This window comes from Taurulus bubalis, assembly GCF_910589615.1.
Source record: "Taurulus bubalis genome assembly, chromosome: 3".
NCBI lineage: Eukaryota > Metazoa > Chordata > Actinopteri > Perciformes > Cottidae > Taurulus > Taurulus bubalis.
Window position 1 is genome coordinate 37,940,178 of NC_136591.1, and position 26,313 is coordinate 37,966,490.

The 26,313-nt window shown below is 41.1% G+C and overlaps 1 protein-coding gene across 1 annotated transcript in view; it reads left to right on the forward strand.

Moving 5' to 3' along the window:
* The window catches only part of col4a5 (collagen, type IV, alpha 5 (Alport syndrome)), a 46,560-nt gene that overhangs the window by 3,599 nt on the left and 16,648 nt on the right, over positions 1 to 26,313 (forward strand). Inside the window, exons 2-22 of the mRNA XM_079215442.1 lie at positions 17,990 to 18,046; positions 18,128 to 18,217; positions 18,468 to 18,512; positions 18,823 to 18,867; positions 19,590 to 19,652; positions 20,178 to 20,231; positions 20,323 to 20,349; positions 20,837 to 20,917; positions 21,371 to 21,433; positions 21,558 to 21,593; positions 22,348 to 22,389; positions 22,533 to 22,625; positions 23,549 to 23,602; positions 23,720 to 23,776; positions 24,130 to 24,174; positions 24,276 to 24,329; positions 24,417 to 24,458; positions 25,159 to 25,252; positions 25,585 to 25,875; positions 26,018 to 26,107; positions 26,202 to 26,272. Coding sequence (XP_079071568.1) covers positions 17,990 to 18,046; positions 18,128 to 18,217; positions 18,468 to 18,512; positions 18,823 to 18,867; positions 19,590 to 19,652; positions 20,178 to 20,231; positions 20,323 to 20,349; positions 20,837 to 20,917; positions 21,371 to 21,433; positions 21,558 to 21,593; positions 22,348 to 22,389; positions 22,533 to 22,625; positions 23,549 to 23,602; positions 23,720 to 23,776; positions 24,130 to 24,174; positions 24,276 to 24,329; positions 24,417 to 24,458; positions 25,159 to 25,252; positions 25,585 to 25,875; positions 26,018 to 26,107; positions 26,202 to 26,272 — 1,494 coding nt within the window. The remainder of the gene's footprint in view (positions 1 to 17,989; positions 18,047 to 18,127; positions 18,218 to 18,467; positions 18,513 to 18,822; positions 18,868 to 19,589; positions 19,653 to 20,177; positions 20,232 to 20,322; positions 20,350 to 20,836; positions 20,918 to 21,370; positions 21,434 to 21,557; positions 21,594 to 22,347; positions 22,390 to 22,532; positions 22,626 to 23,548; positions 23,603 to 23,719; positions 23,777 to 24,129; positions 24,175 to 24,275; positions 24,330 to 24,416; positions 24,459 to 25,158; positions 25,253 to 25,584; positions 25,876 to 26,017; positions 26,108 to 26,201; positions 26,273 to 26,313) is intronic.

The window sequence follows — 26,313 nt, forward strand, 5'->3', positions numbered from 1 at the left end:
GTTTCTTTTGGAAAACGCAGCTGTATCTGTATCTGTGTCTCTCCCCATCCCGTTGTGTTCGTCCTGGAAGGCAGATTCCATCTTTATCTCACCTTCCCCGAGAGGAGGGCTCCTTAAACAAGCAGCAGACCTATTTACTGCCTTTATATATTCACACATTATAAAGGAGTACTTTGTGTGTACTCGTCTGTGTGTTTCCTCACACTGTGGTGTCAATGAGCTGAAGATGCCATTAGGATTAACAGGTGGACCAAAAAGTCAATGTTTACACAGCTAATTACTTCTATCCAGTACTTTCACTCCCTCCTCTGCATTCAAGCAAGCAAGCAGTACTAGATGAAGTATGTAGAAGTACTACTAGTAGTAGCAGCAGTTGTAGGAGATACACTAAGTAGTAGTAAAAGGAGTTGCAATAGTACCACTTGTTTTAACGCTAGCAGTAGCAGTAAACACTGCAGTAGCCTATAGGTCTAGTAGTAGTAGTAGTAGTAGTAGTAGTAGTAGTAGGAATATAGTTAGGAAGTAGTATTTGGAGATGTTGCTGTAGTATTTAGAGTAACAGCATTAGCAATAGTTCTCTCAGTAGGGGCAGGAGGAGTATTAGTATTCTCAGAGGCAGTAGTACGCTAGTACCTGCCTCTGGTACCTACCTCCAGGGCCAGCAGTGATATAAGTATTTGTATCGGTAGTAGTAGTACCTACTGGGCCAGCAGTAGTAGCAGTATTTATATAAGCAGTAGTAGTACCTGGGCCAGCAGTAGTAGCAGTATCTGTATCAGTAGTAGTAGCACCTACTGGGCCAGCAGCAGTAGCAGTATTTGTATCAGCAGTATTAGCAGTATTTATATCAGCAGTAGTAGCAGTATTTGTATCAGCAGTAGTAGCAGTATTTATATCAGCAGTATTAGCAGTATTTGTATCAGCAGTATTAGCAGTATTTGTATCAGCAGTATTTGTATCAGCAGTAGTACCTACAGGGCCAGCAGTAGTAGCAGTATGTGTATCAGTAGTAGTAGCAGTATGTGTATCAGCAGTAGTACCTACAGGGCCAGCAGTAGTAGCAGTATGTGTATCAGTAGTAGTAGCAGTATTTGTATCAGTAGTAGTAGCAGTATTTGTATCAGCAGTAGTAGCAGTATTTATATCAGCAGTATTAGCAGTATTTGTATCAGCAGTAATAGCAGTATTTATATCAGCAGTATTAGCAGTATTTGTATCAGCAGTAATAGCAGTATTTGTATCAGCAGCAGAGGTGTCAAGTAACGAAGTACAAGTACTTCGTTACCTTACTTAAGTAGAAATGTTGGGTATCTCTACTTTACTGGAGTATTTATTTTTCAGACGACTTTTTACTTCTACTCCTTACATTTTCACGCAAATATCTGTACTTTGTACTCCCTACATTTTAAAAATAGCCTCATTACTATTTCATTTTGGTTTGTTTTCACTCCGGCTTGTCATCGTTCAAAAACACACACACAAAAAACCTCTCCGCCCCGTTGCGCGCAGATACGTGCGCGCACACAGGTGAGCGCTGAGCACACACACACACACACACACACACACACACACACCAGCGGACAGAGCGCGTCGAACAATATGTCGCGTGAAAAGTAGACCGCTATATCTGCGTTTTAAACGCTCCCAGGGTGAAGATGCAACAGCAGCTCTCTGAACCCGGAGCAGCTCTCCTGCTCCAGGTGAAACGAGCCACGGTGCTCGTGTCTTCTACCAACAATGAGCTGCTGGCTTCACATATTATAAAAGTACAAAGTACACGGATATAAAACTAAGTCAGTAATAAATACATGGACAAATGCCTGTACTTTCGGGTAAATGGTTACGGTACGCCGTTAACAGGTTACGCTTGCGCATGCGTGATTTGACGCGACGGCGTGAGCTCCGTGAGCTCGTCTTTTCCTGCTGTTGCGTTTCTCAAAATAAAAAAACAGATCTAAGCTCAATATTGAGCATGAATTGAGAGAGGCCGTATCAAATCTACAACCCCGTTTATAACATATGTGTCGAGGAAAGCAGGTCACTGCAGCCACTAATACTAATACACGTGATGGCTCACATATCTGCACTCATTCTGTTTTGTTTGGCAAAAAAAATTAAAAGCTTATTGTTAGTAGTAACTAATTCTGAGTATTTTTTTGCACAGATAGAACTTACACAAAACATTGTCTGATGGGGCAATCTGATTTACTTGAAAGTGATTGCAATTTTCTTTTTTCTGTTATTTATAAAAGCACAGATGAGTCACACAATTATGTTATTTACAGGAAAAGTTTGAGAACCACAGCTTTAAGTGTTTGTGTCGGAGTCGCCGCCGCCGCCTATTTTGCACTATGACAATACTTATAGGCAACTAGTTATCATGTCTTCCGCTCCATGAAACGCATGTTAATGCTCAGTAGTACACATATGGTACTTTAATGTATTTGCATTGTAATAAAATGTGATCATTTTAAATGGGCATGTATGCAGCTGAAACGGGTAGCCTAATGCATCCCACATTTTCAACATAACATTTTAAAACATTATAGTCATTATGGCCTTTATAAAAATGATTGTTTTGGGGGAGGTGGGGTAGTGCACTATAGGCCCCTGAGACGCGGCTTAAGAGTTTGTCCTTAATGGAAGAAAAACATTCCCCTTACATTACTTTTACTTTTATACTTTTAAGTAGTTTTTAAACCAGTACTTTTACACTTTTACTTAAGTAAAAAGCTTGAGTTGATACTTCAACTTTTACAGAAGTATTTTTAAACCCTAGTGTCTATACTTCTACTTGAGTAATGAATGTGAATACTTTTGACACCTCTGATCAGCAGCAGTAGCAGTATTTGTATCAGTAGTAGTAGTACCTACTGGGCCAGCAGCAGTAGCAGTATTTGTAGCAGCAGTAGTAGCAGTATTTGTATCAGCAGTATTAGCAGTATTTATATCAGCAGTATTTGTATCAGCCGTATTAGCAGTATTTGTATCAGCAGTAGTAGCAGTATTTATATCAGCAGTATTAGCAGTATTTGTATCAGCAGTATTTGTATCAGCCGTATTAGCAGTATTTGTATCAGCAGTATTAGCAGTATTTGTATCAGCACAGTAGTAGCAGTATTTGTATCAGCAGTATTTGTATCAGCAGTATTAGCAGTATTTGTATCAGCAGTAGTAGCAGTATTTGTATCAGCAGTATTAGCAGTATTTGTATCAGCAGTATTAGCAGTATTTGTATCAGCAGTATTAGCAGTATTTGTATCAGCAGTAGTAGCAGAAGTCAAACTTTCTGTTTAAATGTTTAATCCTCGTCCTGCTTGGTGTTTTCTTCCCACTGGGGTCATAATCTCATTTAATCTCTTTGCACAAGACATCTTTTTCTCCCTCTTAACCCCATCACCCCCCAGCGGTAAGAGGAGGGTAAACACGCCGTGTTTGTTAAAGACTTCTTTATTTTCCTCCTCCCTCGCTGTTTGGGTTTGAGGCTTTAAAGGTCACCGTGTCACCCCCATCATCCATCCATCCATCTACGTTTCTTATTATACTTTCGCTCTCATCACTAACCAGACCACCGTGCAGGTTACACATATTTTTACTTTGTTACTTACGCATGACCACGAGCTTCGGCCGGTGTGTGAGGGACTTAAGGTTCCTTAAAAGCTCCTCGGGGTTATGGAAGTCAGGAATCTGTGATCTTCTGATGTGGAGGGTTAAGCAGCGGTCACTTCTTTAACAGGAATATCAGGATTAAAGCAGAGCTCCTTCTACAGATTAAGATTCAGAAGAAGTCTGTGAACGTATGGGACACATGCATCCCATGTGTCTTACTTACTGCACAAGAGGGTGGAGCGCAGAACTTTGAGCACATTTGAAAACGCTGTGGTAGCGACCTGTCAATCAGCTTATAGCCCCGCCCCTAAAGCATCCCCTGCTTTATGGTCTGTTTGACTCTAAATGACCATAATTTACTAAATGAACATCATGCTGTATTGAAGAAGACTTGAAACTAGAGATTGAGACATAAACTCATGTTTACAATGTTTACTGAGGGAATAAATCAAGAGAAGTAGTCATTTATATATACTTCTATACAACCAGAGGAGTCGCCCCCTGGTGGTCAGGAGAGAGAATGCAGCTTTAACACATGAAGCATATACTTCTATACAACCAGAGGAGTCGCCCCCTGGTGGTCAGGAGAGAAAATGCAGCTTTAACACATGAAGCATATACTTCTATACAACCAGAGGAGTCTCCCCCTGGTGGTCAGGAGAGAGAATGCAGCTTTAACACATGAAGCGTAGACTTCTATACAACCAGAGGAGTCTTCCCTGGTGGTCAGGAGAGAGAATGCAGCTTCAACACATGAAGCATAGACTTCTTAACAACCAGAGGAGTAGCCCTCGGATGGTCAGTAGAGAGAATGCAGCTTTAACACATGGGGCATAGACTTCTATACAACAGAGGAATCTCCCCTGGTGGTCAGGAGAGAGAATGCAGCTTTAACACATGAAGACTTCTATACAACCAGAGGAGTCACACCCTGGTGGTCAGGAGAGAGAATGCAGCTTTAACACATGAAGCATAGACTTCTATACAATCAGAGGAGTCGCCCCTGGTGGTCAGTGGAAAGAATGCTAGTTTAAGACACTTAAACCAAAATATATGTAATTCACCAAAAAGTTTTGGTGAACTATCTACTCGAAGAGGTTAGGTTTGCATAGAGATTCTGAAGTTGCAAAATGCATTTATTAAAATAAGATTATGCTTTTTCGGAAGATTTCTCAAATAATTGTTTCGGTTTCTCAAGAGAAAATACTTCAAGGACGACAGCGAGCTTCAAATGTACTTCTAGTTCTTTACGGGTTTTTTTCATGGAAAGCTCTCAGGACTGCTTTCATCAAACGGATCTTTGCATTGTGAAGATAAGTCCTGCTGATTTAGATTTAGATTTAGATTCGTAGTGAAGCATGTTTACGTCTCAGTCTGTATCTGCTTCATCGTCTTCTGATCGTTTCCCACTTTGAGTTTTTTTCTTTCCTTGCGACCAGGAGACATTTACGTGGGATAGAATCTGGTTTTCAGGATAGGAAAGTTGTGTCTGTTTGCAAGATTTGATTCTGGGATCAGCTTTTGAGCTTTTGGGGATAATCCAATGTTTTAGTATCTTGCATTTTAGCCAACTGCTATGTTGTGTTCATGTGCTGGTGGGAAAGACAGACATCTGGAATTTCAGCATTAAACATCGGACTCTATTTATTCATGTTATTATTTGTCAGATAATCCAAATGGGAAAGGAGGCAGCAGCTGTGCAAGTGGACAAATGATGTATCATTGATGCAGGTGTGGACGTGTTTTCAAGTCTAGGAACTACTTTCTAATGAAGTTGTACATACTTTTTAAATGTTTTTATTGAGAACAAATTAAATGATCTTGCCGTGTGTGTGTGTGTGTGTGTGTGTGTGTGTGTGTGTGTGTGTGTGTGTGTGTGTGTGTGTGTGATGTGATCCAGTGGGCCAAGTCCACCTACACTGAAAAGTCACAAGACAGGCCGTCCTCCCTCCCTCCCTCCCTTCTTTCTCTCTCTAGAAAAAAAAGAGGGAATTTTTACAGCCCAAAGGAAAAACAGAGCGTTGCTTAAAAAAAAAGCAAAGAAAAAGCAAAGAAAAACAATAAAGCTCCACTGGAGAAGTGAAAAGAAATAACACAAAGGATCAAAGAGAGCAAATCAATGCAGAAGGTGCAGGGATCGAAATGCATCACATATTTGTCCTCCAAAGCGGGAACATTTATTGTTTTGCATTCTTTCTTTCTGGAGAGAAGAAGAAGAAGAAGGGGAGGAGTTTTAATCTGTCTGAGATCAGCGGGTGACCTTGATCTACAGATGTCTCCTTCTTTCCTCTCTCCTTCCCCCTCATGCTTAAAACCGTGTCGTACAGCTTCCCCTGAATTCACAAACACGATGACCGGCCTCGTCTTTCCATCCTTCAGCGCCTTTTTATTGCCCCTCGCCGTATCCGTGGTCACGCTCGTCTTTCGCTCTGCATCGTTTTTTAAATTGGACGCTGAAGGTCAAACACAAAGTCGCCTTGTTCACAAGCGCTCTTGCTCTCTTCCACGCTTCTTCTCTTCCTCGCTTTGTTGTGAAATCCGGCACTAGAATCAAAAATGTCTTCCCAACGTTCTACGTTAGCGTAATGTCCCACCTGCAGCCTCCACATTTTATTTTTCATTACGTAATGACACATTATTCCATCTTTATATTTCTAACTTTATGTGATTATGCGATTGTGATTTATTCTCCAAAGTGTTAGAATAAACACATACAATAAACATTAATTTATCGCAGTAAAGGTTGAAACCTGATGCGGCTTTGGTCTACAACGTGTGCATGGTAACGTATTTTACTCATAAAGTATCAGGTTGTGATGATTGACAGCAAAATCCACCAATCGGATCGCCTGCACATGAAATAGCACTTCGTCTCTCGGCCTCCTATCTTTCCACCGACCCTCCAGATCTGTTCATCTCACATGAGGGGCCGATGGCGAGAAGCGATAACACACACACACACACACACACACACACACACACACACACACACACATACAATGCTAAAACACACAGCTTAGCGTGTAGTCTGCAGTCGTCCATGAACGAATGAATGAAGTCATCAGAGCTGCTTCAGAGCGGCAGAAAGCTGATTCGACCGTAGTGTGGGATTGCATCTGGTTCTCTCTTCTTCTCTGTTTCTCTCTCTCTCTCTCTCTCTCTCATTACTTTTAATGCTCTCTCTTTCACTTTGGGCACCTGTTTGTCTAATCAAACTTCTGAGGAGGAAACAGGGCTTCCCCGAAAGCCACATGGGAAAAAGTGGTATGGAGTGTTGCTTTTCTGCATGTGTGTGTGTGTGTGTCTGTCTGTGTGTGTGTGTGTGTTGCTACTGTTTCAGTCTACAGCGATATCACATTACCTTTCATACACTTGTCCGGATGGAGTTATTTCAAAGTAAAAGACAAGCTATTGACACATATTTGATGTCTGGCTGTTTCCTCCTTCACGCTTCGCCTCAAACGATGGCGGCATGTTCACGCTCTCCTGAGGATGAACCTCTGGTGGGCGCGAGAGTTACGACTCTCTCTTTGAGGCTGGGAGTAGAGAGATGTTGTTGTAACACTGAACACCTTTTAGGAGGACGGTGGGATGCATTCACAGCCTGTTTCCGATAACAAAGCCGTCTCAGACACAGTTTGTACGACATCTTATGAAAACGTTTTTCCTTTATTTTTCCAAGACGGCTGTTTGTTCGACCATTTTCGCGGTCTTTACACTTCCTGGTTAATGATTACGTGGATTACCTGTGATTTGATTTGTCGACAAATGACAGATGCTTTAATTTTTCCTACAAACGTTTTATGAGAATAGTCTGTTTTAGTGCCTAAAATCCAACCTGTATGAACTTATTTGGCTTTGACTTGGGGGCAACAACAAGCTGTAAAAACAATAACTGATATATTATCTCATAAAGATGCCATCTAGCAGCCACAAAACCACATTAGCATTGGTTTGGAGTCGTGTTAGCATCCGCCTGATGAATGCAAATCCATATTCTCTGTCTTCTTGCTCTGTTTTTGGTCTCCACCAACTCCTGATGGAAAAAGCTGGCTTTTTAGCTGCTAAACACCAGCTAGATGCTAACACTAGCCAGATGCTAAACACCAGCCAGATGCTAAACATCAGCTAGATGCTAACACCAGCCAGATGCTAAACACCAGCTAGACTCTGACACCAGCTAGATGCTAACACCAGCTAGATGCTAACACCAGCCAGATGCTAAACACCAGCTAGACTCTGACACCAGCTAGATGCTAACACCAGCTAGATGCTAAACACCAGCCAGATGCTAAACACCAGCCAGATGCTAAACACCAGCTAGATGCTAACACCAGCCAGATGCTAAACACCAGCCAGATGCTAAACACCAGCTAGATGCTGACACCAGCTAGATGCTGACACCAGCTAGATGCTTACACCAGCTAGATGCTGACACCAGCTAGATGCTAGCACCAGCTAGATGCTAACACCAGCTACATGCTAACACCAGCTACATGCTAGCACCAGCTGCTAACGTTATCCACCTGCTGTTTGGTGCTGATCAGGTCGAGTGCAGTGGGTGTTTTTTGGGTCTTTGGTTGGTGACTGAACCAATAATTCTGGCCCCTTCTTCTTCGATTAGTCGAGTAATCGGTTGTTTTGGTCTTAGTCGACTTTGGGTTCTTTATCTGATCCATTTTAGTACTTTTTTTCATGCTGAAGGATTATAAGAAATTCATGAGCACATCTCTGGTAAACACAATATTTATATTTGATTCGTTGTTAGTATAAAAACATGACTTCATACAGCTTTAATCAAACTATTTAGTAGTGTAAGTCTTTCACTTCACTTTCATCGCTTTCCACATCCCCCCTCTTTCTTTCCTCCCTCCCTCTCCATCAGATCGGAGTCCCGGGTCAAATCCTAATAACTTGTACTGTACATACAGGCGTCACAAATACTGTGTGTACTCTACACCGCGCTGCCCGCCGCTGTGTGTGTCCCTCAGGTGGAGCCAGGTCTGAGTTAATCCTGCAGGCCGGTGCGCCGGCTGGTATGCAGCTAAGCCGTTAGCACGCAGCCGGAGGATAATGTTCAGCCGCGGAGCGAGGTGCCTGTTGCGGTCTCTGTCGGAGCGTTTTCCACATTGTTCAGTGACACGGAGGCATCTGATCACCGCTTGTTTGTAAATTAGATGTTTGTCTTCATTATTTTTCTCATTCTATATGTGCTCCTTGTAGGGATGTTTTAGGCTTTGCTTATTGATTTAGAACATACAGTGTCTTTATCGAGCCTGAGGAACAGCTTCAATGATGCTTCCTATAGATTCTTCAAGACTCTGAACTTATGGCAGGATTCTTTAATTGGTTCGATATGTTTCTCGGCCATTTATTCATTTGTTTTCTCTTTAATGGCTTTAAAAGGCAGGTTAAACATAATCGTTTTAGTTCTCTCTCTCTTTTCCTTTATTAGCAAACGTATATTGGATTACGTCAGTACATAGTGTGGGAAAGGAATTGGAAATTAAATTAGATAAAATAAGATTATCTGTCCATGTGAAAAGAAAACCTCACTTTATTTGGAAAACAACAATTGATTACTTGTGTTTTCTTCACATTTGCTTTTGCATCTTTATTGTCAATATAGTGCAATATAAAATGGAATTAAACATCTTTATTTTGTTGCGTGTATAGACATATCTGTGTGTGTGTGTGTGTGTGTGTGTGTGTGTGTGTGTGTGTGTGTGTGTGTGTGTGTGTGTGTGTGTGTGCGTTCACATGTGTTTGTTTGTGGGTGTCAACACGGAGTGCATGACATTCCTAGACAGACCGACCCCCCGCCGGTCAGAACAACGGGAAATATCAGACATCTGTCACGACACAGTAGGAGAGAAGAAGAAGAAGAAGAAGAAGAAGAAGAAGAAGAAGAAGAAGAAGAAGAAGAAGAAGAAGAAGAGGAGGAGGAGGAGGAGGAGGAGGAGGAGGAGGGTGGAGGGATAGGTGGAGAGACAGTTACTCAACCTTTGTGTTTTTAGGCAAGAAAATATTAAAGGAAATAATTTGGGCAACCAGAGAGCATTTAGGAAACAACAAAAGTTAACAAAATACATTTAAAGTTTTGCAGAAACTGAATTTTTGACTTTTTAAACATTGTATTATGCACAAAAAAGGATTAAAACCTCCTTTGTTGGATGAGAACATGCTCTTGTCGTAGGCTAAGAAAAACAGAGAATAGCCCTTTATGTTGTCTAAAGGTGCATTGCCTCAAAGCAAAAGATCTGACATTTCGGATGCACATTTTTCATCCGACAGTCATGATAAGGAAGCTAAAATGCTAGCAGCTAATCCAGAGAAGCTACTCTTTCCCCCAAAACAGTTCACTTTTCTTACTTTTTTCCTGGTGCAGAAACAATAGAAAGGCCCACAGTTTAACTCCCCCATGTAACACCGAACAGCTGCTGTGTCTGGTTTTAGAGTGAAGAAGATATTTAGGAGAAATGTGGGCAGGGCAGGGACCTGCTGTGACCTGCCTTCTCAAGATCAGATCGCACAATGAGGTCTCGGAGAAGCAAGAGAGAGCATGTTGCAGCTGTGGACCCAACTATACGGCTAGAAACAAAACTTTTTTTTTTTTTAAATCTAACTCATTCATAAGCAGAACGAGGGCCTCTCGAAAAATATGTCTTTTTTTCTGGCCTTTTTGATTTTGTGGATGTCTAAATACCACTCGGTCTCTTTTCATCTTTTTACCTGTCGTGACCGCCCTCATGTGGTGAAGACGCGGAACTGCAGGTGTCCAGATAGAAAGCATTCTGTGTGTTCCAATACCACTAGTATACTATTTAGTATGCCAACAAAATATTGAGTATGTCCCAATAAATAGTATGTCAAATGCAGTTTGCTGAAAACACCGGGACGTTCAATTGCATCCGGTCCCATTTTGCAGGCAGCACGCTTCTCTGGCTATTCTTACCCATAATCCTCTGCTCTGCAGATGCAGATATGAACAAGAGGGTCAGAGGTTCAATGTAAAGAGGAAGTAGTATGTCCCAACTGCATGCAACAGTACGTATACTTTGTAAGGGGCGAACTCAAAGTAAAAAGAAAAAACAATGTGACTTTTTGCACAAAATACAGCTCCTAGCGATTCAGACTAGACTCATTATCTCTAATAAAGGTGAAATCTGAATGTATTTAAAGCAAACAATGATATTTAATTGCAATTCCAACAAGTCTGTCATGGTCAATGTACCACGTATATAAGAGAAGCTAAGAACAAGAACACATCTGAAGGTTTACAACCCAGGAGTCCAATAAGCTTAACATATAAATACAATGTTATTTAATGTATTTGTATAGCCCAAAATAATAAAAAAATTGCCTCAGAGGGCTTCCAGAGAATAACATAACTTTAAAACTAAGTGTACCGCTAAGTGCTAAAGGTCATTCTTGAGTCAAATAGCTTCAGAGAATGTACTTCTTTGATGCAGTTCAGATTTAAAACATGGTGTGGAAGAATTTCACTGGCCTTAACCTCCATCCAACACCTTTCAGGATGAACTGGAACTGTCTAAGTAGCGGATTATTTCCCATGTAATGTCACGGGGCGTGAAGTTCAGGCGTAAACGTACCGACCTTTTCCACATATATATAAACGAAACCCTCTCCGTCCCACTATCTCACCGATAAAGCACCGGGACATCCAGCGCTATCTTGTTTTGTCTACAGCGGAGGCTTCTGGGTAAATATTTAAGGCTCATCCAAACAGCGATGCCGGCGTCACCGCTCGGTTTACAGCAGTTTGGTGACAGCGTTTAAACAGATGTCGACTCTCCATGCAATGTGTCTCAAAACGTCTCGAGGGTTTCCTGTTTGACTTGTTTGGATCGATGCTTTGGGAATCCCTCGAAAGCTGTAGATCTGGACCCGGCGGTCCTGATGAGACAGATTGAGACTCAGCTCAGCAGCTGAAGGGAACTTGAAAGAAAAAGCCCCTTGCAAAACCGTTTGTTCTGCTGGACACCCTCAAAAAAAGTCTTTTAAAAGGTCCACGATTGTTGGAAACAGACTAGTCACACCCCTGTGTTTACTGGAGCCCAAAAGGAAGAAGAAGACTTCGGACCACACAGATTTGTCTGTGTTTTTGCAGTTTTTTTTTATCCCGGGCCTGAATGCATCCCTATGTCCCGCAGGCGTGATCTTTCTTTTTCCTGCTGTCCTTTAACTTTGTCTCCTCCCTCCCTCCCTCTCAGTCTATCCAGGTATTCAGCCGCCGCTCCCCTCTCTAATTTCTCGTTGCCCTTGGCTACGAAGCCCGGTGCCAGGCAGTGATGTATGTGGAGCGCTGCAGATGGGATGGTAGAGGGGCATGTTTGGACCTGCGTCAGGCCGGGCCGGGCCCAGCTAGGCCGGGGAGGGTTGTCATGTCTCCCAGAAGGAAGGAATTCAACCCTCCCCGTCGACAAGAGCCACAATAGATCGGCAACGTTTGCACGCACGCTCTCGAGATCTGCAAACCGCGCCAATTATTCAGAGCAAATATGAGCTTCAAGTTAAACTGTTAACTGATGGCAATGTAATACAACTGCAAGGATTGTCTATGGGCTTTTTTATTCCATGCATCCTTCTTTTCTGTCCAAACCTAGTGCCTATATTACCCACAATGCAACCCCTACCATCGACAGCATAAGTTGGAGATGTGCAGTATAGTTTATCGTGTGTGTGAGCAAGTCCAAACTCTTCATAGAAAGCGTGTGTTTGGAAAAAACGAAGCGGAGAGAAATGCTGAACTAATTTGTATTAGTTGTATTATTTATTTGTATGTATTCAAGCGAGGGACAAGTTGCCCTCGCGTGGATGTTGCCTCCATTGCTCGTGCAATGAACACGTTCCGGTGCCTCAAGGTGCTGAAGTGCTCTCCCTGCAGGTGTCTCTCAGTGGGAGGTCACCAAAGGGAGGAGGGGGTCAACATTCATTAGACCAAATGAGACCAGAAGATGGGGAGAAAAGGTGCGCTCAGAAGAAAGAGAATTCCCGGGAATATCAATGGAATTCCTGGACTGGCACTGTGGCACGTTTGAGTGTGTGCGTGTGTGTGTGTGTGTGTGTGTGTGTGTGAGAGACAGTCGGGGGGTCGTCCTCTTCTAAAGAGCCGGTTAGTCAAAACACACACACGCGGTCAAATGTTTTAACTTTTTTTTTTTTCAAAGTGAAAACATTTGGTTTGGTCGTTGCTCTCGAGGCGTCTGCACCTTGAAGTAGTCAAAGTCCAGCGGCGATGAAAAGGGATCAGCGGTTTGAGGGGCAGCGGCTCGGAGCCTGGAGTGCCACTCTCCCCACACACACACACACACACACACACACACACACACACACACAAAAAACGTCAGCAGTTACCAAGATAAGATATAACTATTTATCCCAAAGGAAATTGTTGTGCATAAAGTAGGAAATAGTGCAACTATAATACACACAAACTCTTTTACGTTGTATTTATTGTAACGGTAAATAGCCGAACAATGGTTATATTATAAACCTATTCCCAAGATTAATCTTTGGTATTCGTGAAATCCAGACGTAAACAAGAAGGCGGCAAACCCACCAGATCAGAACTCATGAGTGATATTATTTAAAAAGCTAAGCTGTGTGTGTGTGTGTGTGTGTGTGTGTGTGTGTGTGTGTGTGTGTGTGTGTGTGTGTGTGTGTGTGTGTGTGTGTGTGTCTCTAGTGTTGGAAAGCAGAAGTTATTAGTTGTGGTTAAATTGAGGGGGTTCAGTAAGTTTGTGTATATTAATAATGAAAAAAACACTGTCTTTGCAGCTGTGTGTACTACTATGAGAGTATTTGTCTATTTACAGTGTGTGTGTGTGTGTGTGTGTGTGTGTGTGTGTGTGTGTGTGTGTGTGTGTGTGTGTGTGTGTGTGTGTGTCTAATCATCAGTCTTTGATGAGCGGGGGAATTCCAGTCTCGCCGGTCTAATCCCCGGGTACATGCCTTCCGCTCCCACCTCCTCACCTGTCACCCCTCCATCACTCTGTACACACGCCTATAGCGCTTTTTAATTTTTAGTCTTGTTTTATGTACACAAATCAACCCCTGAGATAATCCCATGCCTTTATCTGCATTTATTTATTGGCTTTTAGCCAGCAGTGGGAATATTTTATGTTATGTTTTAACAGCTGCAAAAAAAAGCACATATACACACTTGTATAGATACGTATATATATATATATATATATATATATATATATATATATATATATATATATATATATATATATATATATATATATATATATATATATATATATACCCATATACACACTTGTATAGATACTCATATACACACTTGTATAGATACGTATATATATATATATATATATATATATATATATATATATATATATATATATATATATATATATATATACCCATATACACACTTGTATAGATACTCATATACACACTTGTATAGATACTCATATACACACTCCTATACACACTCTTATCCTTGTATCATAACACTCCCCAGTGTTTCATATAGAGATCTATTTGCTGGGTGGGTGTCTCCAGTAGTTCTACTTTTAAAGGGTCTGAGTACTTCTTAAGGCCATAAAATCGGGTTACTTTTTGCTCATTAACTGCCTCTTGACCTTGAGTTGTGCACGTTGAGCCTCCACCCCTCCGCGTGAGAGCCTCACCTGTGTGGGCTCGACTCCGACCGGTACAACCTGTCCTATACGGAGCCGAACCGGCCGGCGTTTGCCAGAGTTGACCTGCTCTCAGGGCCTGATCGCTGGGGTTGGCGTGATGGGATGACGAAAAACATAAAAAAAAGAAAGTGGAACAGCAGCGGTAAGGAGAGAGTGATGGGAAATGATAGAGAGAGCTAAAAGACAGATGGAGACGGAGGGAGTGGAGCAAATATCTGCAGCTCACTGACCTCTCTAAAGGGATTACATGCCCCGTCAGTGCCTGGGGGGTAAATGAGAGGGTAGAGAGAGGGACCAGCATGGAGAGGGAGAGATGCTTTTCACACTGTATTTAGGCAGGTTTATCAGTTCATTTCAGTCTCTTCTTTCACCCCAAAGGGAAACAGATTTGCAGTATAAGTCAAACGCAAACGGTGCAGAGCAACACCGCAGCCATATGGGAACTAAACAAAACGTACGATGAGATTAAAGAAAACAGGCAGCAAACTACCTCCATTAGGGCCGTGTCCTTATAGTACATGCATAATAACATAACATAGATGAACGATGTATAAATAAAGGTTTTATTTAGTGGTATTTAAGTAGTAACACCATAGTGGAGAAATACATTAATTTGTAATCAGTGCTGCAGGAAAACACAGTGGAATTAGCACGCTAACTAGCGTATGGCTGGTTTCTTAGCTAGCTTTATTCCACCATGCACCATGCTACACTGATTCAGGAAAATTATCCGAACAAAGTTGTTGCTTATCCGACGAAAGCAATGTGCTTTCACACGCTGTGACAAGAGTGTTTGGATGAATGCACTTTAGATGATACTTTATCTTATTTGGGCTGGCTAGTTAGCTATCTTGCTAATTCCACCATGCTTTCAAAGAATGAGCCCAACAGCGAGCTGGTGGCCAGCTGGGTTCCCTCTGCTTCACTCCTCGCCGCTAGGAGACTAGTCAGAGCAGGCGGGAGCTCCGGAGACGAGCTAGCTGACTAGCCAGCTCTGGAGATGGACCGGCTAGCTAGCTAGCTAGCTAGCGAGCCAGCCATCCTCTCTTGTTGCTAACAGGGTCGGCTAACAGGTTCCTGCTGGTTAATATGAACTTCCCCGGAGATTGAGTTACGGTACATATTGAGAGAAACTATTATAAAAGCTAACGTGTTCCCAGATGCTACGCCCACAAAAATATGTCAACATGTTTACCACTTTATTACATTATAATGTGCAACAACATGTAAAGTGAATTTTAGAATGGTATGACATCGTATATCTCGGCCACATTTACATGAAATGTTTAATATGCTCAATTATGCATGCCGCTTGTTTCGACACACTTCATGAAATGGTCATTACATTTACCCTTAAAGAGTTATTCTTGTCCTATTGGGCTGCAAGGGGCTGAAATGAACACTTAGTTCATGGTTTATTTTAGAGAACAAACGTAACTCATAGTTACAGAGTAAAACGTGTGTGTGTGGGTCCATAAAGCACAAAGTATGAACAATTTAAAGGCTTATTAAAGAGCGAGCGCTGTCATGCTTTTCTGGATGAACGCACGTCGGGGAGGGTGGGGGATGAGGGCAGCGATGGCAATAAAACCGATGGATGAAAAGAAAGAGAGAGAGATGGAGGGTGAAGAGAGTTGGAGCTGCAGGCCTGGGCGTGGGAGAGCAGACTGCATTGAGCTGAAGCAGACCAGATACTAATCTGGAGATTCAGGGCTTGTAAAAACACCTAGACACACACACACACACACACACACACACACACACACACACACACACACTTGGCCGCCTACCCATGTGCAAATATATTCAGGCATGTGTGTGTGTGTGTGTGTGTCGGTAACATCTCTACCCTCCAGTCCAGATAACGGTTTGCATTTTGTGTTTACCGCCAACATGCGACATTGTGTGCATCTTTTAATCTCCCCAAAAACACTCCTTCCTGGTGTGGAAGGTCCCGGTGGGAATCAAACCCTCAACCCAGGCTGTGAATGGTGCCTCGCTTTAGCCTCTGAGCCTCGCAGGAAGACAGATCTGCAAAATATACTGCATTTTAAATGATATAAAACAGAGAGAAGCTTAAAATCGGCAACTATACTTGGCATTTTCCACCAAATATATATATTTTTCATTTTTATTCACACTGTCACACCCCTTGTAGCTTTGATAATAAATACAACGTAAACAATGTAACAATATTTAAATGTTTAAGGAGGTTTATGACAAACAAAATAAAAGATGATATAGCAGAATTGACCCTATCCGGGGTCTAATGTTGACCTTTGACCCTGCCATGTCAAAGAAAGTGTCATTACTCTGTCAGTGAGAGTCGCAGTGAACCACAAAGTAGAAACACGTATTCATATTGAAGGATTCGGATGTGAACAGCTGTTCATTACCTCCCACTGTTCATTGAACATTGAACCTCCATCGTTCATTGAAAATTCTGGCTTTAATTTAATTAACTTTCACGTTATTATGATGTCTTTCTTTGTCAAATACGATTCTAATCCAATAAAAGGACGCTTCCTCCCTACGGTCAACATGTGGAGACTAAGGCCACTCATTCTGTTAGTGAACTCACATCTCGTTGTTTCGTTTGGACGAGCGAAAACAAGATGTGCACTCGACTTCACACGAGCGGTGAGGTAACGCTGTTTTGGGAGTCAGGAAGTTGTCACAGAACAAACAGCCTCCATCTAATGATCCCACTGTGGGAATCACTGGGCCGAGACGGAGGACATGACCCATTAAGTCACACGTTATTTGCTCAACAGACGCAAACATGTGCAGGTTTCAGCTTCTCAACTGGGAGGATCTGCTGTTTTACATCACTGCATATTGAGCACATTTGAGTTTTGGGACTTTTGATGTCTAAAAACAAGAAGTTTGAAGGACATTTTCTTAACATTTATCTGCCTTCACGTTAGATTAAAACATTGAGGCGCCCTCGTGTGGCTCAAAGGTGAACTGCAGATAGAAATTCTGCCAATGTATCGGCGGGTCAACGCTGACCATGAACACAGAAACGCCATCAACACAAACACGGACACAGAAGAATGCTGACTTGACGAACTTGCTCGTCTTTCTCACAAGCTGCCTGCCTGGCATGCGTGCAGCGATGCCCGTCTGGCATTCGCTGTGTCAACAAGCATGGGAAGCGTTCATCAACAGCTCGGCACTCCCGCTCACATCCCTCCACTATCTTTCCTCTTCTTCACAACTTTCTCGCTCTGAAGAAGAGCTTTTTCCTGCTGAGAAAACTGAAGGAGATAAATTTGTTTTTTAAAACAAATTCGCTGACCTTCCATCTTTTCCTTAAACAGACCTCCTACTCTGTGGGAAGAAATACAGGAGTGTAACAATAGCATGGAAATACACACTTTCACTTAAAAAGAGAATTCACCAACAAAACAACTGCAAGCAAAAACATGCAAACAGAGATCATAATGTCAGTGTTGTCTGGATGCTGTAGGACATTTGGATAATTATTTCCCTAGAAAAATTTCCACATTTTGAGCAGCGTATGGTTTAATTCTAGTTTTGCGATTATATACATATATATACATATATATATATATATCATTTATCTATGGTGTTTTTGTCGCTTCTAAATGAATAATTATGAAAATGAGAATATATATTAAGTAAAATAAATATTTATCTCTATTTTTCTTGTCGTCCAACAGGCCTGCCATGGCTGCGTTGGATCCAAATGTGACTGCAGCGGAGTAAAAGGAGGCAAGGTAGGCAAAAAGCACAATATAAAAATATATATGTATTTATTTAGTATTATTTTCTAACCGTATCTGCGTCCCCGTGTGCAGGGTGAACGGGGTTTCCCAGGCCTCACCGGGCAGCCAGGAGTCCCGGGCTTCCCCGGACCTGAGGGGCCGATCGGGGGCAGAGGAGAGAAGGTGGGTTTGAATGAAGTTTATTAACAAGGTTGTTTTTTTTTCAACACATGAGGAAAGAGCCAGAAAATTGAGAAGAGAAACCTCACTTTAAGTTCGGCATTTCTAACTATTAAGTACTCAACTAAATTCTGGAGTAAACAAAACTGATGGATTTTGGTGCAAACTCTCTGTGCAGAAGAGTTTAGTATGAACACAAATCAGTCAAGAGATTATTCATCTAATCAATTGTATTTTCTGTTTTTCGTCTCAGGGAAGTGATGGACTTCAAGGACTATATGGTCCAAAAGGAATCAGAGTAAGTACATTCATATTAATATTGTGAATTTATTTTTGCTCCTGAGAATCTAGCACTTTCTACCCAGCTTTGTATTAATTTACTGGTAATTTTCATTCATTCAAACTAAAAAAAAAGGGTTTAAAAATAGGAAATTTGATCTCAGTTTGGTTGGTTGATTCACGATAAATTACAAGCTGTAATACCGTCCTCTGACCAGCAGATGTCCCCATTTCACCTGATCCTTAACAGAGTCATTGAGCTTCATGAAGAAACTATACGCTTTGGCTTTTATTATTTACATTTTTCTCATTATTTATTTTTATAACAGGGGCCCTCTGGATTGCCAGGATTTCCAGGAACGCCAGGACTTCCGGTAAGTTTTCCAAAATCATAAAAACAAAAAAGAATCAGGGGTGGAAAGAGTAATATTATTTTGAAGTTTACGTTAATTAATTTAATGGCATTTTACTAAAGTACAATTAAAATTGCGTGTGTAAAAATGTGAATTTGGATAAAAGTAAAACATAGGTCAGTTAAACAGAATAAATAAAATGTTATGGATATTATGGATATTTAACTGTAACGGTCACATTTGGGCCTCAAACATCCTGTATTCTTATTTATTTATTTATTTTACACAGTTTTACATAGGTCACATTAACAACTATTAAAAACACCTCACAGACTACTGGGCTTGGTTTACATATTTATATATTATATATTTTTTAACAATTAAACCAGACTTTGCTGATTTTGAATGACCTTTAATGATAATGATCATAACATTCCCTTAGATAATCATAGATAATAGATAGATAATCATAATCATAGTCATAAGAGATTCACAAGCAGTGCTTGGGGTGTTGTGGTTTATTAATATATCATTCATGTATAACTCATATATTAAACTGTACTGTATATTATGAATTTAATGTAAAATTCGGACAATAAATAACGAGTGGGAGTCCCGGTTGGTTACAACAAGCAGGCTGTTATTAAGCACCATGAATTCAATAACCAAATCCTCCGGAAATATTATAAAATAAACAGGTATCACGTGTTATGTAACTTCCTGTTTACTTCCTGTTTCCTCAGGGTCTGCCCGGGCAGGACGGACCTCCAGGCCCGAGAGGAGTGGCCGGTTGCAATGGGACAAAGGTAAATGAATTAAATAATCAGCAAAAATGAGGGAAAAAGACATCAAGTCAAAGTCAGTTTTATTATCAATTTTGTGCAATGTACAAACATGCAGAAGATCGAAAGTATGCTTCTGTCCAACATATAGTGAACTGTGCAATAGTAATAATAATAATAATAATAATAACAATAATAATAATAAAGTGCAAAAAACTGTTTAAAAGTAAAAAAAACAAAACAACAACAACATGTAACATATAGACAACTTAAATTAGGAACTATTAAGACTATGAAGGACTACACTATAAATAAATGACTAATTCCTCAGCAGCATTCAGACATGTGAGTCTAAAAGAGGACGGAGTTAGACTATAACTATAAATAAATGACTGCAGTTCTTAGCAACATGAAACATGAGTTGCTTTTGATATAATATTTAATGAACAATAATTAGTAATGAGCTGTATTATTCTTTTTAAATATATTTTCATTTATAGTATATCTTTTCTATGGGCTGTGTGTTAAATGAGCTTCTCCTCTCTCAAGGGTGACAGCGGTTTCCCAGGAAATTCAGGAATTCCCGGACAGCAAGGGCGATCGGTGAGTTAACAGCGTGAAAAAAGAGAGTTTGTGTTGTTAAACGATTACTTTTCTTCTTTAACGCTCTCTCCTTTCTTTCCTTCCTTTCTAGGGTCCACCTGGTCTGCCAGGACAAAAGGTAACGCTCACGTTAATTATGTTTATTGCACATAGAATCATAGCTCCTAGACTCGTAGCCGTACGTGGACTGTCAGAATAAAAATAATAATACAAATAAAACATAAACAAACAAATCTAACAAGCATGAAATTTCTAAATATTAAAGAAATATAACTTGTTGTGTGTTAAAGTCTTTGCACATGTTCTTCTGTCAGTGTTTTATTATTGTAAAAGACTTGTAAAACACACACACTGCTCCTTTTTGTTTTATTGGGTCTTATTTAGCAAATGTTTTTTATGTATTTGGTTTGATGTTTGTATGACTTTCAGTCGTGTTTTTGCCACAAGTTGGCGCTCTTTGATTTGATAACACTTCTGCAAAACAAAGAGAGAAACAGTGTCTGATATTTGGAAATAACAAACCTCTGAGAATTGGCAGATGTTCCGTAGCCTCAGATGTTTCCCCGTCTCACGCCGTCCTCTCGTTGGGTTTCTCTCCCCCGCAGGGCGACCCAGGCGACGTGATCTCCACCAATCGTTTTGGAGAGAAAGGAGCAGTGGGATTGCCTGGATTGCCAGGAATTCCTGTGAGTTGTTTTGTATATTTTGATATCTTAGAAACTCGTACTCTGCAGCCACAACTTTGTTTAAACTTTATTTAGTGACAATACAACAGTTTCCAAAGTAACCAAACATTGAGTGATGGTGTCAGATTGGAAGAAAAAAGAGGATTATTCCAACTTTAAAGCCACATAAGAGGGAAGACATTGACATATTGAGGGGCTATTGATGTGGATAGACAATTATTCATTACATTTTGATGATTTATATGCTGAAATATTAAAAACGTAGGATGTATTCTTGTATCTTGAGCCTTCAAATATCTCTCAATATCTCTCATACAAAATGTAAATATGAATATTCACACCATTCATATTCAAAGGCATAATAACACTAGTTGGAAAGCAATTTTTCACAGGATGGTAACTTTTCAACTTTTAAAGTATGTCTAAATAGCAGTGTGTGTGTTCGTGTCACAGGGATCTTCCGGACCCCCCGGTTTGCAAGGTCCACTCGGGCCCCCCGGACCCAGAGGCTACGAGGTAAAGAGACATCACATCAACCTCTAAAATGTTGTATTTCACATTTCAGTTTAATGACGAGTTGAACAATTAAAGTTTGCTGAAGTAAACGGTAGTAAAATTGTTTTCTGGGGTTGTCTTCCAGGGTCGTTCAGGTCCTCCAGGTCTTCCCGGACCAAAGGTGAGTTCAAGTGTTGACAGAAAAACAGGGATTTTTAGATATGAAGTGCCTTCTCTTTTTTTTAATGGTCTCCCATAATCAGGACATTTTAATTATATATGTGTTGAAGCTAGTATTGTTTTTATTTTTTTATTTCTTAGTTTAGATTTTATGGAGATTAATTTGCCGCACCACCAGGAGGAAGTTAACATCTTGGCAATGGGTCACACCTCATGATCAAGTAATAAGCAGACACAGGTGTTGAGTGGAGATGGAGATGTAATGCTTCTTCACACAACTAAACGAAACTTTTAGATGAATTCTAAATATTGCACGAGTACCAAGCGGCAAACGAAAGCAGCAAACTTCTTCTGTGAAGAAGGCAGCGAGTACTTGTCATATTCATTCATTTAACCTTTATTTTAACTTGGAAGTACGTGGAGGTGGAGACTGCATTTCCAAAATAGCAAAAACACAATAAACAAACAATCATAGGCACTAAGAAACACAAATTAGAAACTTAATATTGAATAAAAGCAATACGAATTTAAGGCTAATGCATCAAGTGGAAGAGATTTAAGAGGCCTGTATTATTAAAAGACAGCAATGCAACAGGGGAAATAACAGCAAGGGCCTTATAAATAAATACATAAAACCAAGTGTCAATGGTGCGTCGTCATCATGCATTTGCTCTGAATGAACCCTCTTTGTCATTTTCTCCTCCTGTTCATATTCTCATGCTGAGAACTTGTTGTTTCTCTGCTTTCTCCAACAGGGGAACATGGGATTGAACTTCCAAGGGCCCAAAGGAGAGAAGGTATACACCGTGTTACCAGAGTCAAAGTGAGGAAGCTTTAAGCGTAACACGTGAGCTCATCTAGTGTGTGTGTGTGTGTGTGTGTGTGTGTGTGTGTGTGTGTGTGTGTGTGTGTGTGTGTGTGTGTGTGTGTGTGACCACAGGGTGATGAAGGTCTGGCAGGACCTCCTGGTCCTCCGGGGCAAGTCGGAGAACAGAAGAGACCACAAGAGACAGAGATCCAGAGAGGAGACAAGGTAACATGTCCAGATCAGCACTGGGAGAGCATGCGATGAACACACAAAGATTGTGTAGCTTTGATCTGACCGGCGACAACAAAGATGAGTTAAATAGCTGCAAGGGGACAACAAAGATGAGTTAAATAGCTGCAAGGGGACAACAAAGATGAGTTCAATAGCTGCAAGGGGACAACAAAGATGAGTTAAATAGCTGCAAGGAGACAACAAAGATGAGTTCAATAGCTGCAAGGTAACAACAAATATAAGTTAATAGCTGCAAGGAGACAACAAAAATGAGTTAAATAGCTGCAAGGGGACAACAAAGATGAGTTAAATAGCTGCAAGGTAACAACAGAGATGAGTTAAATAGCTGCAAGGTAACAACAAATATAAGTTAATAGCTGCAAGGAGACAACAAAAATTAGTTAAATAGCTGCAAGGGGACAACAAAGATACGTTAAATAGCTGCAAGGAGACAACAAAAATGAGTTAAATAGCTGCAAGGTAGCAACAAATATAAGTTAATAGCTGCAAGGTGACGAAATTTACTTAAAATACACTGACTGAAGCCGAAATTAACATACTTTATGTGAGAATATATGAACAAAATGTAACATGAAAATCATGTTTCCATCGGGGTTCAGGCCAAAACAATGAATATTGAAATATTTTCACAAATTCATACATTTTTTTCATAGATTTTCTGAGTTCTGTATAAAGACGCTGCAAAATTTCTGCACCCGCCGCCCCGCACAGAATAGTTCAACGCTCTTTTCGACATTGTGGATTGTACGATATGATGCTGTTTTATAGATGTTATATTGATGTGTGTGCTTTGGTACAGAGCAACCATTCACAACGAGTAAACCATAATTTAAGGGCTTTTTTTCCCCTCAATGAATCAAACAGTTTGGTTGAAACCTTGAACTCTTCCTCTGCAGGGTGACCCAGGTAGTCCTGGTTTCCCAGGTGATCCCGGCTTCCCAGGACCCCCTGTAAGTATCCACGTCCACCTACAAACATCCTAAAACTATTAATCCCTTTTAGGCAATAAGTGCTGCACGTTATGGAAATGTAGAAACAGAAGAAAAACTTGATGCTGTTGTTCATAGGGTCCCTCCGGCGGCCTTAAAGGAGACAAGGGAGAACCAGGTGAAGCGGGAAAACGAGTAAGTACAGAACACACATGAACAGATACACACATGTACTTCTAGACATAATATGACCCTGTGACTGTGTCAGGTCTAAACATGAACCCTTTCCACCAGCTACACTTCATTCTAAAGGCCTCAAAGTACTTATTGGATCATCTAAACACACCAGGGGTTATTCTACGAACATCAGAATCAGTGGAAGTGAACCTTTAGACATATTTGTGCTAAAACTTTCCATTCAAACGACTTTTTGTAGACTTGAGGAGGAGCTAAATTATTCTTTGAACACTTTTAATAATGAAGGTTACATTTACAAAAACAGAAATGTTTGCCTTAAACCCCAATCCCCGTTTTTCTTCTACCTGCAGGGCAAATCAGGCAAAGATGGCGACCCAGGTTCCCTAGGCTTCCCCGTGAGTCCTGCCCCCAAACAATGCAATTATATACACTTTTTCTTTCTTTCTCATCTCTTAGTCACATGTCAAACTTACTTTTTTCCTTTTTCCACTATCAGGGAAATAAAGGAGAGTCCGGCCTGCCAGGTCCTCCAGGCAGGGATGGAGAGAGAGTGAGTTTTCTACTACTTTTAAAACTGTAGTCATAAGGTGATGTCATGGATAGTCTTGATAACTCTGTCTCTTTTGTTTTACTTTAGGCACCAAAAGGGGATCGTGGATACCCAGGCCCACCAGGACTGGTGTGTATTCGACATTGTTCTCATTTGACAAGACGATCTGAACTCAAGATCGACTCATAGTTGTTTTTTTCTCGCTCTTTGTTAGCAGATAGAGTTTGCAAAGTTGCCTTTGAGATTTTTTTCCATAACTATAGGGGAACTGTATGAAGGGTGTTTTTTTTGGCACATACAGCACATATTTTGGCATATAGAAGACCGTGGCTGTAAAGGCAGGTCAATACAATAAAAAGTAAAGAACGAAAAGAAATATAGAGAAAATACTCCCTTTTCTAATTGTGCAAGTGCAAATTGGTGCACTACATCCTTCTGACCACTAGATGGGGACATATCTCTCTATCCCGCTTGTGTTTTATGGTTTCTATTAATTAAAACAAAATCTTGATAAATAAAACAAATATAAAAACAATACCAGCATCAGGTGTGTATTGTGTCTAATAATGAACTAAACTTTACCTCGTAACTGGAAATGGAGCTCAAAGAAAAGTGGGAAACTGACCACTAGGTGGTGATGTGTCCCTCTTTCTCGCCTTGATTTAATTAGTTTGTTTTCCGATATTAACATATGAATATCGCATTTTAAAAAAATATGTTTTTTTTAACCATGTAAATACATGATTTCTTGGTCAAAAAAAAAAAAGAAATCAGTGTGAGTGTTTTTGCGTTTCTTCTGAACATGTTTCATGTCTCGTGGCCCCATCAGGTGCTCGGCGGGCAAACAGGAGGTCTGCTCGGCCCCAAAGGTGAGGCTGGCTTCCCCGGATCACCTGGAATCAAAGGAGAAAGAGGACCATCAGGTAAACACACTCACACTCACACAGAGCGCTCAAGTATTTGATCAAATGTGGTATTTATTTGTTGACGCAACACGGTTTAGAAGCGACTTACTTTTAACAGGATGTCAAATGAGAAACCGTTAAATATAAAATGTAAAACCATAAATAAGTAGAACTTTTTGTTTTATTCGGGAAGAGAAAAAGACTAGTTGGCTTCACCGGATAGCTGTAAGCTAGTGCGGCTTCATGATAATGATAAGGAGCTATCAATGGTAAAGGTTAGTGATTTAAATGGGTTTAAATTAGCTAAATTAGATTTCTAACGCGTTTCAATGTGTCTCGGCCCTATCCAGGTTTGTCAGGACCTCCAGGTCAACCAGGACTTCCAGCTACCGGCGGCGGCGGTGGTCAGCCCGGATCTCCGGGCTTCCCGGGAGACAGAGGGCAGAAGGGAGACCTCGGCGCTCCGGGTCTGTCTTTGCCGGGTCAGCCAGGACGTTCGGGGTCTCCTGGAGGCCAGGGCCCACCGGGGCCACCCGGACCTCCAGGCTATTCCACCGGGGGAGGAAACTGCGCCCCCGGAGAGCCCGGGCGCCCCGGCGTGCAGGGAGAGAGAGGCTACCAAGGAGGGTCCGGCCAGAAAGGTGAGACAGTATAGAGACGCCGGTATTCATCCGAGACAAACATATGAAAAATATATCACAAAAGTGCATTTTTGTCAGCTCTTATAACTAAAATGTCATAAGATAGTGAAAAAACAACCTTAACGATCGCTTCTTCTTGCAGGTGATAAGGGCAGCACCTGTGTGAACTGCTTCGGCGACACCACCGGCATCCCTGGACCACCGGGACCCGCGGGACAGCCCGGATTCCCTGGTAACGCCCCTGAACACATTCCCGTCAGACAAGGGCTTCATGTAGAAATCTTTGGGAGCGAGTACCAAGTTTCTTCTTCCCTTTCCTCCACCAGGAACTCCTGGCTCCCAAGGTATCAAAGGAGACAGAGGATATTCAGGAAACCCTGGGACCGTTGGACCCGCTGTCAGTACTTTTTACTTTTCCTATAGCGGCAAATATCAGAC